This window comes from Chaetura pelagica, unplaced genomic scaffold (genome assembly GCF_000747805.2).
Source record: "Chaetura pelagica isolate M959 unplaced genomic scaffold, ChaPel_1.0 scaffold11, whole genome shotgun sequence".
NCBI lineage: Eukaryota > Metazoa > Chordata > Aves > Apodiformes > Apodidae > Chaetura > Chaetura pelagica.
The window spans coordinates 1,895,559-1,912,508 of NW_009952694.1; the positions used below are offsets into that span (position 1 = coordinate 1,895,559).

The 16,950-nt window shown below is 36.4% G+C and overlaps 1 protein-coding gene across 1 annotated transcript in view; it reads left to right on the forward strand.

Moving 5' to 3' along the window:
• NPAS3 (neuronal PAS domain protein 3) overlaps positions 1 to 16,950 on the forward strand; it is a 627,665-nt gene that overhangs the window by 582,183 nt on the left and 28,532 nt on the right. The window contains exon 8 of the mRNA XM_009993852.1: positions 16,500 to 16,693. Within this exon, the coding sequence (XP_009992154.1) occupies positions 16,500 to 16,693 (194 nt within the window). The remainder of the gene's footprint in view (positions 1 to 16,499; positions 16,694 to 16,950) is intronic.

A 16,950-nucleotide genomic window follows, 5' to 3' on the forward strand; every position in this document is an offset into this window, starting at 1 on the left:
AGAGGTTGCCCTGTAGAGGGTTTCAAGTCTTATTTCACTTTTTATGGATAGGTATTTTATTTTCTTGGAACTTCTTGTGCACATTGCTGTGTGAATTTCTTGCCATTAAAAGGACACAGCCAAGGTCTGTTTTATCAGTTGTAAACAATATGTTTTCTACTTTTGTGTGTTATAGCACATTAGAAGCTCCTATTCCTTTTTCCTTTTTCTTTACAGAGATATTTGATTCTAATTCTAGTCTTTGTATATTTTTCCATCCTAATCCAAACAATGTAGCACATCAGTGACTATCCAGATATACTTGGAAAAGAGTGCACGTGCCTGAGTTTGGCAATATTTCCTGCATTTGAGATCTATTCTGGTCTACTACTGTTCTTTTCAAAAAAAAACTAAAATTAAGTATTAGGAGACATGTAAAGAGTATTATAGACTGCAAACAATTACAGCAACAGGGTGCAAGTTTGGTGCCTTTAAAATTGATAGTATTGCTCTAATTGAAAGAAAGCTCAAGAAATATAAACTCTTCCCATGGCTTCACTTTACAAAACTGGTCACATACTTGCAAGCCTCCTCTGTATAACAAGAAGAGCCTGAACAAAGTGCTTCGTAGTCTTTTCACAATCAAACTTAAGAAACTTGCAATTAAATATGTGGTGGGATCATCACATCGTTTTGTTCCAAGCAAATATGTTTATAACAGAGCAGTCACAGCTCATCTGCTGTTGAGTTACTGCTTCTCAGAAATAAGGTCTGAGTTTTTACAGATATGCAAATATTTAGTAGTTATAAGGCCTAAGAAAATGAAAGCTAGTAGTTAGCAGTTAAAGTGAAATGTTTAAACCTGAAATAAGCTTGGCACTTTGAGTGTAAAGGAGTCTCATTCTATGTACAAATAGTTGCAGCTTTTTCCCCAATAATCTGTGCATGCATGAAATGAATTCTTGATTTTAATTCATGTTAACTCAATGACCCCTTTCACTTTTGACATATTTTGCAAGGTCCAGGCATGTTTTTTTCTCTGAAATATTAGATAAATATTTATCTTCTTGAAAATAATTACCTTAATAGCCTTTTAATTAATTTCTTCCTGCTCAAGTGCTCAGAAATGTGCATTTTTTTCCTAACTAATCAACGGCCTTTAGATCCTCTGATCCTTCACATTGCTGTATTGCTGCAAAGACTGTAAGTCCAACAATAGACCTAGCACTGCGTTTAACAGATACCTAATGCAGAGTCCTGTTTTAATTAGCTCACAGGGCATCACTGAACCCGGTCGCTTGCCTATGGTTAGCAACAGGACGCTGGTCATGGTTTATCCTGAGGAAGCAAGGAGCAGTGTCACAATACACAGACATACATTATGGGTTGTTTTCAGTCAGTTTATAGTCATATGCATTCATAAATTTTGACATGGTTGTAAGATGCAGACTTTGATGGTACAAAACTCACAGAACAGCTTTAGATCACTGGAGCCACCAAAGACGAAGTTTATGTTGACAATTTATCAGCTCTTCTATGTCAAGAAAAATTGTTTTTTAGTGCCTGCCTATTAGCAATCACATGCATATTATGAAATTGAGTTTTGGGGAGGACAGCCTGCCATCTGTCTTTTCTGTATTTTTTTCACAATGCATCATGCTAAAGTTAAAACTTTCTGTGCTTCAAAATGGTGTAAAATATGATACGTCTACAATGGAGACACTTGGAAAGAAAAATAGACTATGTAGAAATGTAAATTGTTATAAACTTTATAAACAGACAACTACTGGTGCTATACTTTATGTTTTATCTTCAAGTACCCTGCACATTTTCCACACAACGTAGTACCCACCATGTGCTCTTACTGTAGATTTCAGCATTGCTAAACTGATAACTAATTAATATATATCTGGAGAATGCTTTCTTCATAAATTTTTTCTGGTTTAAGGAGGGGCAGTTTGTGAAATGGAACTGCAAATGCCTGATGTGGAGAATGAAAAAGATGTGTTCAGTTTCTTTTCTGTGTTCTGATATGCTAAGATTTTATCAAAATATTGTTTTCCTGTAAAAATATCTGCCTCAGAGAAAATCTGCTGTGTAGCTGTCAGGATTACACCTCTCAGAATATGCCTGTGATGATTCCGTTAAATTGATAAAAACAGAACACTCTGCTATGTAGAAAGATTGCTGAAAAGAATATTCCGAGGCCCTTTCATGTGTAACAGCACTTGTATGGCACTACACTTATTGTGCTATAAATTCCATCACTGATTTTGGCCATTTCAAATTGATTCTGCAGTAACTGTAAGTAATGAACCTTACAGACGGAGCCAAGGAAAAAAACAAAACAAAACAAAAAAAAATCAAGCCAATAAACTTGTGGCTGTAGGAATACAAATTCTAGAGTTCATTTAGCCTCAGTTTTTATCAGATCATGCAGCCAATACCCCACAAAGCCAGAAAATATATCCAACAAAATGTACAGTGCTATAGCCCCGTTTTGCTTTAAACTTAACAGCTAAACCAGATAGTCAATTCTTCGAAGTACATGTTTGTACGAAGTATCCAGTGGATTTCACCTGAGATTTAAGGAAGGTGCTCAGCATAAGTAGATGACAAAACAGAAAAAAATATAATAGAAGTGACTTAAACAAGTTAATGTTCCAAATCCTGAGCTGTTTTACATAGTCTCAGCATTACCAGATATCACTGGATTTAATGGGGATGCAGTTTGATGTGCAGTGGTCTACAAATGACTCACTAGGTCAAAATATATAAAAGTCTCCAAAATTTGCATGTGTTCCTTGCCTGTTTCCCTTTATTTACTGAAAAGTTCTGCCAGGTTAACAATAATTACGTGATATCTTTTCTCCAGGTATGTTTAATGATCTCATGGTTTTTAACAGAAGATTTATGTACTTGCTAAAGATTTGCATAGGGTGGTTTAAAAACCATGAAAGAGACTGTTCTAAGGCTTTTCACATTAGTTTTGTAGATTTCTGTTAACTTCTACAGAAACCCACTGATCTTGGTTTGTTAAGTACTGCATACATTTTTCACAATCTTATCAGTGGATGCCAAGATCATTTTGACTCTTGGAAACAGACCATGGTTCTGTTCCCACTAAATCAGTGAGCTAGTCATGTGGTTACAGCTTACATGAATGTACATATATGTTCTACCCTTAATTTTTAAGTGAAAAACTGACCTCAGATTTCCACTCAAATGCTTAAAAGACTGAAGTTACCTCCTACATAGTTTTCCAAACATTACAGGAGAAAGAAACAAGGCCATGTTTTATTCTCTGTGCAAAAATAAGTAAGTGTCTTGGTTGGTTTCCTGTAAGCCCTGCAGCACTTCCATGCGTTGCAGCTTGCACATTCATGTATCTTACAGACTGCTTTGAGTGCTAAATTAATTTTGTCTGTTGTTTTGTACCTAACTCTGTAGATTTATCCAATCTTTGTATTGTCTGAGAGAGATATTAAATCCTCATTTTGAGAACAAAATGCTTGGGTCCAGTCTAGCCTTGTATAGGCCACAGAGAAACTCATTGTCTAAGGCAAACTCCTTGTCTCTCTCTATAAAAAAAAGTCTGCTTTGTCAATTTGTCCAGTTTACAGCAGAAGCTTGAGTGACACATAGAGGGAAAAAGACTGAGGCTTTCAGTTAAACATTGAATATGATGAAAATCATAATAAAATAATGAGAGTTGGGAACACTGTTTTTTCTGTCACTCTCTGCTGTTTTGTGTTGCAATGAGAAACACAGTGAGTGAGCCTGAAGTCTTGTGAATAGCCCCTGGTAACCAAGAGCAAAGAAACCTTGCTCATTATCTCTACTCCCCCTCTGAATGAACATTTCAGCCATCAGTGTGGCATGAAGGGCAAATGAATGGCTCTCATTCCAGATGAAAAACACTTGACAGCTGTGCAGTCTGAAGGTTGTTTTGAAGGTACAGAACCTGTGGCCACTGGATGATGGGGCAAACTGACCATTTATTTCAATAGGACCTGAGATGCATCATACTCTTAAAGGAGAGATTCCCCTCGTAGAAGATAAGTCCTAGGTGTTCAAACTGTCTTTTGGCTAGGACTCAAGCAAGTGGGAGACAGAGCTTTCCTATTTTTTTCTTGTTATTTTATTAAATTATATAGAAAATCTTGGACAAATCTAGGGAAAGGTTCAGTGTGGATTCACAGATGACATGTAACACCTCTACTGTATGTCATTTATAAGTATGATTTATGTGGAAGGAATTTCTTGGTAACCTGTTTTAAAAAACAAAACAAAACAAACATTGCTGGGTTAGTAAAAGAAAATTAATCTCTGCATGTTAAACTTGTCCACTTTTGTATTAGTTGCATAAGTATAATAACAAATTAATAAATGTTAAGCAAGCAACAGAAAATCAGTGAATTAAAGATTACTAAATTGATTCCAAGTGCAGCTAAAGCAAGAGGCTGCCATAATTCTTCAATGTAGATTCAAGAACATGAATCTTGTCTCATCAGGTCTTGCTTCCCATTTATCTACATCTGGCATTTAAAACAATGATGGTTTATTATGATTTTTACAAATAAATTGCTGTCTATAATCTAGCTTGCTACATTAAATGGATTATAGAAACAAATAATAAATAGTAGTCCATTTGTAGCTGTCAAGGAGAAGGTCAGAGCTTTGCAAAGACCATCCGTCTCCAAGTGGAATAAGTTTTTTCTTCAAAGAGAAATCACATACCTAGTTTGGGTGGACTTCAGCTTGTAATGACAGCACAGTTTCTTGAAATATCCACAAAACCCTTCCTCTCCACAAAATTATCTTCATTATGAGTCACAAATCTTTTGCAAAGTTGGGGTGATTTGACATGAAACAGATCTCAGCACTGAGTATTTCTCAGCCAGTTTAATTTTCTTGAAAGCATATATTTATAATTTCACATTCTTCAAAAGTTTCAGGTTGCTTAGTATGGCACTGGAGGGTTACAGGTCACGTGTCAGTGGAAAGGAGTGTGAGCCTGAATCCAGTCATTTGTGACCTAGTACTACTGCTGCCGCTGAACCCACAGTTTGTATGTCTCTATTAATTTATCACTATTTTTTCATGGCATTTCATGGAATTATGCAAAATACATCTGTGTTCTCATTCTTGCTTTTTTGCAGAAAGTCATACAGACACTTGTTTCAGGAAGGAGGTCTCCTAGTAGACATGTTCTGTCAGATAAGTTAATTTACAGTGCTTAGTTTAAAGAGTAGGCAACACCTTTCTTGTGTCTAAGCATAGGGGAGCTCATAACCTAGAACAGTTCTACTGAAACTAAAATAGCAAATTAATTGGTAGACAGATATCTGAGTACATACAATATGTCAAGGAAAAGTCAAAGACACAAAGCTTTCTCGAGGACCTAGCAAATATGTCTACAGAGGATTTCCTTTTGATAGAGAGTAGCTGCATTCCCAGCATGGGAACCAGCCCCATCCCTGACTAGAAGTCTGAAAGAAATTAGGCTGCCAGTGGAGGAGTGGAATCCTCTCACAGATGAGTAAGTGCTTGGGAAAAACAAAGATGAGAATGGTCAGTTTTCTCAATTTAAGTGGTCACTGCTTCTTTTTCACAGATATTGCTGTCCATGAGATCTTTGGTTCTCAACATGTCATAAATTAAATAGTAACCAAGGTGAACAGGAAAGTTACAGTGCTTATTGGATTGTGAAAATTTAAGTCTAATGTCAACAGTAACACAAGAAATCCATTACTGTGTATGTTGGGGTAATAAAATAGCAGATAAAATTCAGTTCAGGTAAATGAAAAGTAATACACCTGGGAAAAAACAATGCTGGCTTTATATATACAATGAAGAGCTCTAAACCTGCTGTTACTGCTGGGAGAAGATACCATGGAGTTGTAATGGGCAGTTTATGAAAGGAATAGCTCAGTGCTCAGTAGTGGTCAGAAAGCAAACAGAGTGCTAAGAAATTGTTAGGAAAGAAATGAAAAATGAAACAGAAAATGTCATCATACCGCTGTATAAATCAATGTTTTTCCTTTACCTTGAGTATTTCTGCAGTTGTTATCCCACCTCATCTCAAACTGAAGATAGTAGAACAGCAAAAAAGTGACAACATTGATCAACAGTGTGGAACAGATAAAATATACCTAGGAGATTCAGCTTGGAAGAAAGATAACTATGGAGACACGTGATAGAAAACATCACTGTATAGAGAAGGTGAATGGGGTATAATTTTCTGCAGTCTTTCAATAGGTAGGGTGGGGAACAAAATTAAAGTAATAAATGGCAAGTTTAGAACAAGCAAAAGGAGGTACATAGTGATTCCAGAGTTCAACAGTGAAACTCACTGCCACAGGGCACTACAAATGCCAAAGTTTACTAAACAACATGCCTTTACCTCAGGAAATCCTGGGAGATTAGACATTTGCCTATTCTGGTGCTCTTCCTTAGTCAGCCTGAGTGACACATTGAGGATGCTGATTTAGACAGGCCTTTGATTTTACCTGCTGCAGCTGCTCTTAAGGACACAGTTTCTTCTCTGGAAGGGCTGTCATGGGGTGCCCCAGCCTTCTCCTACAGCTAGGGTCCTTCTAAAGTCACTTCAGGTCTTGGGGCTTGCAGTTTGAATGCCAGCTACTCTCTTTATCAGAACCATGTGAGACCTATTTTAAACTGTTCAAATGTAACACTGAGCACATTTGGGGAACTACTAAGACTAGATGTTGGCAGACATGTCAGAAGCCTATTGCCTCCCATCCTATGATAATTCCTTTTCACCATCTGGATATGGATGCATTGCTAGCCACCTGCAGCAGCTTTTCTGAATTTCACAGTTGTGTTTTTCATAAAATCAGCTAATATATTTTGGTATATGTTTTCACCTTCTAAACTGAAAATTTGTAGTTTAGATTCAAGTAAGTGCCATTGATGGGAGGGAAAACATATAAATAATTATGGGAAATTAGGCTTTTTTGCCCATCTCCAACTTTGCTTTTGTCACAGTTGTGGCATTCTGCAGGAGAGCTCACACATTCTGTTGTCCAAGATCTTTCAGTAGAACTTCTGTGTTTGTACACAGCCAGCAGAAATTGGGCCATGCTAAGGGAAACCAGGCGAGCATTAAAATAAGCAAAATGTTTGCTTCTCTGTGTGAGAGCCAATACCAGACTCTGTAGCACAAGCAGAGGAACCTTGACAATAATGAAATTCATATAGTGATTCCCAGCCTTTTTCATAGTGTGTTCCTGCTATACTAGGAGAAAAACTCAGATCCCATTTAGCCACAAAATAAGGAAGAGTGAATATGACTTTTCTTTACTAAGTTCAGAATTAATCCAGGTGGAGAGCTTGAGTAGAACATAAACATTACTGTCTTAATCAAGACTAAGTTGGGGAGTACCTTTCTGTCTTTGTAGACAACAGTGTTTTCTAAACTTTTTTTCTCTGTGTACGGGAAAAATGCAGTCATGTCAGATATTTTGTTTAATCTAATCCTTGCTTACTGTGTAGAAAATCACCTGAGATAATTGTTGAACAGCTAAGAACTTCATCAAATTAAACAGTAGAGGAAAAAAACCAGCCAAACAATGAAACAACAAAAAAACCACACCCAAAACAAAACAAAAAAAACACCTTTATTTCTCCCTCCAAAGAGAGAAATAAAGACATTACCTGTAAAGAGTACTCATTAGTGGTTGTCTTTAGTGCAACAAGGTTTTTTAAAACCTTTTCACCCTTTCTGTTGCAGAATTATGTCGCCAGTTTCCACCACCCTCTTATACTCTGATAAACTGCATTGGAACTGATGCAACGAAAGTCCTTTTTCAGATTTAATTTTTACTGCTGGCAGAAGGACCAGAATTCTAGAATCGTGAGCTCTGAGGGAGTTTGCTCATGGGCAGTGTTGACAATTCCTTTATTAGAACCCTGCACACTTCAATAGCTAAATGCTTTCAACTTTCTTTAAATGGTATTAAGGAAAAAATATCCTCAAGGCATTATTTTTAAAGGGGACTTCAAACATTTTGTGAGGGGAAAAAATGCAACACATTTGAACACCAAGGGATTTGCAGTGAAAAATCTGTTAAAGTGGAGCTCTCTTTTGAGTTTTAGGGTTAAAAAAGCATTGGCCATAAATCAGGGACGCAGACTATAAAAAATTCGGAGTCATTCCAGATTTCTATCTTAGACTAGCAGTAGCCAGATTCTATCATAGATCATTTAGAAATAAGTTAGTTACATCAGCTAGAGTTTAAATTAACTATGTTTAATTTATTCTTCCAGATTCAACATACAAAATCCATTATAACATTTGCTAGAAGTATAAGAAAATCCCAGGTTCTCAATCCTTTTTACTATATAGACTTAATTTTTCAGTAACTCAATATTAGATATGTTAGAGTTTATGTTTAAATGCATCTGTGAAGCAAGCAGACATGCAAGGGTAAATCTGCTCATCTTGAATCCTTCTGCAAATGGTCTGCTCTGGAGGTCATATCAAAGAGATTCTTTTTCCAGCTTAAACCTGTCTTTTCTAAATAAATCTCAACCTGATCTCATTTAATGCATCGATGTCTGGTTTCTTAGTCATTATATTTGCTGTATTACATATCAAAAGGACTCTTGAGAAATTCCCCCAAATTGATAGTTCTAATTTCTTATGTATAGCTACTCTATATTCACTCTGAGGACAGCCGTATTGTATGCTAAACCACGAATTGTAAAAATTGATCCCTTTGTATGTAGGCTTGTATTAAATTGAGATACTTTATTTTTTCCTGTTTGTTGCCACACATGGGCTCCTGGTGTCAGTTTGTATTTGGCTGTTTGAGCATATTAAAGTTTTGCTAGTGCTTATGATGTTCTTGCCAAGAGCGCTCTTGCAGCAGTCTGCACTAGAATTGTCTTTGTGCCGATTACTTCAAAAAGTATTCTGTTATAAAACCAATTTTATGGCTCCTTTTTCAGGTTGCAGTGTGGTGATTTCATTTAGTTTATTCTTTTTCCATTTTTTAAATGTTGATCTTCAAATGCTTGTAAGTTTTGGATTATGAAAAAATAATGTAGTGTTGATAGATTGAGTTGTTAAGACATCTTAAAAAGGAAAAGGGTACAAAGGAATAAAATAAAAACTGGCATGTTGAATTACTAGCACTGCATATATTTAAAGGAAACTTATACTGGAATGTTTGGGGTTCTTACTGTGGTGCCCAGTTACAAAAATGGAAACCTTTCCAATTGTTTAAAACAAAAATAAATTTAAAATTATGTGTAATGACTCAACACATAATTTCTTGAGCTTATATTACGAGGCTGATTTCAAGAGCATCAGCTCTACAGCATCTTTATTTAGAGAAAACCAGGTTGCTAATCCATTGCAATTAATAAAAAGTCACAACACAGGAAATGAAGGCATGATAATGTATTTTACAATACAGATATGCTTTTAAATTTAAGGTCTTCAGCATGCAACTTTTGCTACCACAATGAATGCCAGTACAAGACTGGACCTCAGAATTGTAACGTGAGAGTCATCATGGTGATAAGGATTTATACCTGTCCATATACAATACTATGCCATACTAAATAATAACTGTTATCTCAAGTAATAAAATAGAGATGCTGGTATGTAACAGAATGAAAAATCAGCCATAAATTGAGGGTCTAATAATGCTAATCTAAAAGATCAAAAAATATCGATAGCAAATACATTTTTATAAATTAATGTTAAGCAACCTCTGGTGTACCGTTCGTCTTACAGATAAGATATTAATAAGATCGAGTAACTCTTAAAAAACAACTTACTGTACACTCTTGAAAATACTTCTTAAATGGCAGCTTTAAGAATTATTTATCATACAACAATCTTCCTTTACTCCAACAGAGAAGTTGTAGCTTATTCTTTAGCTAGCCCTAGCCTAGTGAAGTCCAGATCAGGGAGTTTCATGTGACCGATGTACTATGTGCAATGTCAAGTCCTTCTTTTGACTTCACTCTTTTGGAGAGTTAGACATCTGTCCCTACTCCCTTTCCTGTAGTTTACTATCTAGTGAGAAGCAAACGGGAGATAAGAGGTTATTCATCCTGAGGTTGAGGAAGGGTTGGAATTAGTTACCCAAGCAGCTCTTTGTGTAAGTGTTCAAAACACTAACTTTTTTTGCAGAAGAGCAGCTGCTCCATGTGGTGTACTTGAATGGACATGACTGTGGCTGTTGTGCTTGCTGCTGCTCTCAATATTCCTCATATGCAATAAATAATACCCTACTCATGTCATTTCAGGGATTCAGCAAGAGCTATGTTCTGAACCTGCCAAGCCAGGGTATTTCTTGTGTGGTGCTTGCCTTTAAGCACCCAATGAGTTTGAGGTCTCATAAGGATACTCTTTTAAACCCCTTAGGATTAGCCTAAATTCTTCCTCTTACAAGCAGCAAAATAGCTTTTCAATCTTACTATTTGGAGAGAGTGATATCAGAGAGAAGATGGGAAAAGCCTAGAGTGTCTCCAAAAACTAGCATTGACTTTTTAACAGTAAAATGCGTCCTGAGACCAAATATGCTGTTTCAATGTAAATACCATTTCCATTTTCAAACTGTCTTTTGCAGGTGTATTTGAGGGGATTTTAAATGTACTTGTAGATGGAAAAGAGGCTATTGACCTTGAAACTTATGTGTGTGTTAAGAATAACGTTCGCCCTCCTTGAAATCAGACTCGTGTTTCTTGAATGAGTGCTCAAGACCACAACTCTTAACAGTGGCTCAGGTAGCATTCAGCACATAGCTGAATTAAGACTGACTGCATTTTACTTACAAAGCTGTTTCTCAGGAGTCGCAGATTAATGCATAACATTATTTTTTAACCCCCCATGATTCAGAGTTACTCACTGCCAGCTTCGCTAACTACCAGTTTCCTTTGTTCTGGTGCAGACTTGATACAATAGGACAAAGCTTATGTAGAAGCACTATCTTTTATTAGATGGACAACTGTAGTCAGAAAAAAAAAACACAACTACCAGGTTTCTGAGCATACAAGTACTTTTTCAAGGCTAAAACCGACGCAGAAAACTTCTACATCAAATAACAGTTAAGAACAAATACTGTAAGTAGAGATGTTACTCTGTTACACTGTCCAAGGGAAAAGGTAGGTGATACTTATGAAGTTGGAGAAGGGATGATGTTAACAACAGATGCTTTTTTGACAAATAATTTTTAAAAATAGATAGTACATTTCACATTGATAAAACAGGAGCATACATCAACAAACTTTACTTTTCACAACTTTATTGTCTGAGGAATGATTGATCAGGTTTCCAGACAAGCAGAGGTCCCCAAGAGGGGCTGCTGGACATACACAAATTACTTACATGGTTCATGCTGCAAGTCCAAATTGTCCTCTGTGTGTTAAGATAACTGTGCACATGATGGAGAATTGATCTGTGTTCAACAAGTTGGATGCATGTGGGACACCAAAATTACTGCACATGTGGGATGATCCGACATTGCAGCTGTTGTGGCTTACTCCTTTTCAACACCAAAATGTCAAGCTCTATGGGACCTCCTGTTAGGAATACTGCAGTCTTTATAGAAATGCAGTAAGTCTGAGAATTCTATTTGCAAGTATTACTGGAACTGCAGACACAAGGCCTTACTGTACCTCTCTCTGATCCCAACTGCTGCTGAATGACAAGTATAGACAAGTAATATCTCTTCCTAAAGTTTTCCTGAAGCCTGTGACAGTAGGCTTTGGGGCTGTGGGGGTATGGGGCTGTGGAACCCCAGAAAACATAAGTAAATAGAAATTCTGTAGTGCCTGCAGTGAGGTACTGGGAGGAAAGAAGAGAGAACTTACTGAAGTTTAGATTGATAGGCACTGATATATTTTGATGTCAGAAAAGATGAACCTTCAGGATATCCTTATGTGAACTCCAGATGTGACAGTGGACTCTGTTTTCTTTGAGAAGTCCAGAGGGAAGCCTGTTTCCAAATGTTCAGTCTTAACTTAAAAATCACCTGAAACCATATGGGAACCCTTTACCTTATGGAGTGTTTAAAACATCTGAGTCACAATTGTCACCAGCAGGTTTTGAGATTCATGTCCTGTAAGTGATGGAGCACATAACTCTTTGAAAGAAAAATGTAGGAACTTTTCAGCCAATTGTAGTTGTTGAAATTAATTGTGATTTAAAGCTTTAAGTGTTGATTTTGGGAGTATAAAATAACGTATTTGAGAGACCAAACCAAATATATGTATCCTTGTGAATCACAGTTGTTTCTGTAAAGAGGGGATACATTTATATCTCTGTTGTTCATAGGACAGCTAAATAAAAATCTAGGCACACAAACTAAATTAGGGTGTTTTCATATGTAGTAGTCTTCTCAAAATTTGGGACTAAGCAATAGTTTTAAGGCTTCAAATTTATTATTGCATTAAGAGAAATGAGGTGGAGGGAGCACTTCTGCCAGTATTTCAGATCCATAATGAACTGGCATAGTGATTTACACGGAGAGCAAAAGAAGTGGTTTAGGAGTTTCTTTCTAATGGTAGTTTAGAAGAACACAGAGACATCTGAAGGGTGAAATTCAAAGATTTTTCATGCTTGCTGGTTTTATAGCCTCTGGTAATGCATGTCCTTACTCTGACATCACATGTATGTGAAAAAAAATGGATATAATATTTAAAGATGTTTTTTGACAAAGTATTTCCATCTCCAGAGGTGAGATTTAGCTCTAAAAGATGATGAGCAGGTTCCAGATGTGTTTCTGAAATGCTGGGCTTTCCTTAAGTATTGACAGAGGGAAGGTTTTATCAAGGTCTTCATGATGTGCTTGCTTATAATGAGCAGACATTAGTAGAGCACATCTAAGTGCTTATCGCTAACAGATGACTGAAGAGAGCATATGGCAAGGAAAAGAAATATATATTTGTCCAAGCAATGTGGCTTGTTAACACTCCCACACTCATAAACTGTGTTTACATGTACTTACAATATTTTGCAAATCCCTTTTCTAATCAGCTAAAAATAAAAGCCAAATAATGATTTTTTTTTTCCCAATATTGGAGTGTCAGGCAAATTTGACTTAGAAATTTTTTTTAACAAAGCAGTTAAGCAGTATAGAAGATTTTTACAGTATTTGTTTTGCTTCAGCATGTCATCTTTGCAACAGTTTATGTGTTATATTCATTTCACAGTGTTCAAGGTTTTATTGTTACAGAATATTTTGTGGTTCACCTGCCTGTGTGCCCAAGTGTAACTATTGTACAATTAGGTTACACTAAAAGTAATAACACAGGTTGGAATGACCTATGTTGAATCCTGGTCTAGATCAGGTCACAAGGTTTATTTTGACCATAGCATTTCACTCTGCTTCGATATGATGAAATTATCATGCAAGTTACAACACCTGCCAATAAACAGTTTGTAAGTGAAAAAGTCTCTGAACTGTTAACCTGGTCCAGCTCCCATTAGAATAAAAAAAGACTCTTGCTACAGATTTCAGTGCACCTTTTTCATTTAGGAGGTCAATGGAGAAATGCTGGGCAAATCTGTACAGCTTTGACATACAGAGTTTCTGATGATCCCTGTGATTGGGGGTATAGTGTTCACCCACCTTTTCATAGTGGACAGATTACAGTGTCACTGTCTTCTCTTGCTGTGGCATCAAAATGTGCCAGTATATTCATATAGCATTATTAGAAATAAGACAACTGTAGTTAAAAGATGGATTTGGACTCTTGCATACTTTTCAGAAGAAAGCATTTACAGAGAAAACTGCACAGAAGAGCTGCATTTACTTTTGATTTTTAGAATATTCCTAGCAAATTTTTATTTAATATTTGCATCTGCATTCAAGTATTGTCCTTCATAAAACAGTTTATTCTTGAAATTTAGCTCGATTAAAGTCATAATACTGCTTTAGGATATGATAGAGTAGTGCTGAGGGATTGAATTATAAAGAGATTAATTTTAGCTACTGGAGATAATTGACCCTATAATTCCTATCACCCCTAATCCCAGTTCAAATGAACCAGTATTAAAAGTGGCAATACTCACAATGTAGACAAGGTCATGACAGCTTGAATTGTTTTTTACTACCAATTAGATTTCCCACTTGGTACATTTGACTAATGTTGTCATAGAATGGGATTTCAGGCATGGAAATACAGTTTCTTTAGAGGCACACAGGCACTGAAACTGATGGGCAGCTGTACATTTCCCAGTGTACAGAAACAGAATGCAATTGAATGCTGAACCCTAAAATTTGAAATCACGTGGGGATTTAGAACATGTTCTGATCCATAGTAGAGATAGAAAGCTAAATAATTTAAATCTGGAAGCAGACTCTTGAAATTCAACAATGTATGTGGTGTGATCTAGCAGATTTGGAACTGTCTCTTGGGGTAATGCTACATCTGAGGTGTATTTCAAATGGGGAATCAGGAAAAAGTGAAGTACTGACTGAACAGAGAGTTGTTCAAAAACGAATCATGTTGCTATTTAGCTACAAATGATGTGGAGGCTTAAAAAAACAGAAGAGATAAATTAAGTTTAAGTATGATCTATCTTAAAAATTCCCTCAAGGGATAGTGCCAACTTCAAACATATTAGCATAAGGACTCTTATTAAAAAACAACAGAACAACAATACTTTTGCATAGCATGTTCTGTATAAGATTATTTTGCACATTATTACTTGTTATCCATCAACATTTTTTCAAGCATTTACAGATTTGAGTTTTTTTCAGTAATCTGAAACTGCGTGATAAAAAGAGACAGATAATGATATAAAACAGATGCAAGCCTAGCTAGAAGGAGCAAAGTATAATATTACTGCCCCTCCTGTGGAGTTAATCCTATTTCTTTTAGCTATTTCTTAATTAGTTAATGAGGTCTTGAGGAAAAAAATAAATAAATAAATAATTTTGGAATAGTGTTTATGCATCCTTGCCTTTAAGAACTTTTTCAAACATTTATAGAATAACTTATCCTTGGAAGATGTGTTAAGTGTGACTTTAGGCAATAATTACTTCAAATGTGGGTGGTCAGAAGCCTGCAACTGAAATGGACAAATACAGCAGCTAATCACTTTTCCTCATTCAGATTCACTACACTGGCTGGTGTTGAAATGTAAAATAATGGAGAAAGGAGATGTTTTAATGATTAGGTTGAAAAAAAAAAAAAAAAAAAAAGAAACAAACTTCAAGACTTAGATCACAGATCTGCTAGCTTGAATTAGACCTGAATTTACATGCACTTTGTGGTATGCAGTCTTCTTAATGAAAGATTTTCTTCTCTCTCACTTTCTATTAACAGTCAATCTTAGACCAGAAGCAAAGGGTTTGGCCCCTGTCTTTGTGAGATGAGTATCAGTGGATGTATAACTACATCCCATCTCTGCCACCCCCTGCAGTGCACTTGGTACCAATCCAATATCTCTGTTGACCTCTGGATAATGAGTCTGGGATCACAGAGAATGGGCCCCCATCTCCTGGAAGCCTTCTTTTCATGCTGACGTTGTAACATAATCTGAGGGTGAAAATCTGGGAGAGTCTGCAACTGCCAATTTTATTACTCTTCTAATCCATGAGTACAAGAACTGCAGTCTCCATTTCTGTTTGATATCTGGCATCAGAGCTGTATTTATATTATTTTATGGAAAAAAAACCCCAACCTTTATTTATTCACAGAACTCCTGAAGGAGTGAAACTGGAAGCGGCAGATTATTCTTTTCCCAGACTTTAGATTTATTCCATTTCAGGCAGCATCCTTAGAATTTCACTCGCCAGGGTTGCAGTTGTATCTCCCAGGCATCTTCTGGTGTTATATTGTGAACAGGGAAAGATACCATCCACCACCAGAGATCTCCATGCTTACATAGTGTAGCAGGCAAAGGCATTAAGAGTCTAGCAGCTCTTAAAATCTTGCTGTGGAGGTAAGAAGACCATCGCGGAGCTGAGCTCATTGATCACTTGTAGGTTGTTGCTTTTCAGATTGCCAGCCACAAAGTAGTGCAAGGCTGTGAGCATTGTCTCTGCAGTGTGGGTGACTAGCAATTCAATCAAATCTGTTGCGGAAAAGTTTCAAAACTGCTGATCTTTTCATCTTATATTCAATCTCCAAATGTTATAAAATTAGTATTTTATTTATTTCTACCTTTATTATTTCCATTTTATCTCCCTCTCTCTTTTCTTTTGTTGGATTTCTAGCTTGTTTTTTCCTTCTCTCTTTCTGTAACAACCACAACAAAAATCAATAGCACAGGAGTTCTGAGTTCTGGTTTTATTTGATGAATATGAAGCATTTGCCTGTTATGTTCTTGTCTTCTTTTTTTGCTATGAGTACATATAGGACATGTCAACAGCCAGTATTAATAAGCTTAACACTAATATTGGCAGTTACTTAATTTTTGGCTGTGTTAAGTGGTCTGAGGGAATAGTAATGCTGTCCTTTAAAAGAAACTGATGTCACAGTTGCATCCAGAATTCACTGGGGTTTATTTTATTGTTTTTATTTTCCAGGTGATTCATATAACAGGCCGGTTACGTCTGAGAGTGTCACTGTCCCACGGACGGACAGTACCCAGCCAAATCATGGGACTTGTTGTCGTTGCTCATGCTTTGCCACCTCCTACAATTAATGAAGTCAGGATTGACTGCCACATGTTTGTCACTCGTGTGAATATGGACCTCAATATCATTTACTGTGAAAATAGGTACAGCTTTTAGCTCCTTTTTTCTTTGTTTTAGCTGTGTGTTTTCTTTGTTCCATGGGCTTGGCAAAAAGTTTTGAAATTTTGTGACTCCTGCAATGTCATCCTGGTGCTGTATGAGACCACTGAATTTACTCTCATCATCATCACCTTCATTTTCATTACTTTCTTAGAAGATAAACTTAAATTGAAAATGGTACTTTGTGAAACAACTGGAATAGGGGAGGATAGACCAGGGAAGATTCCTCTAAGCTTTCCCT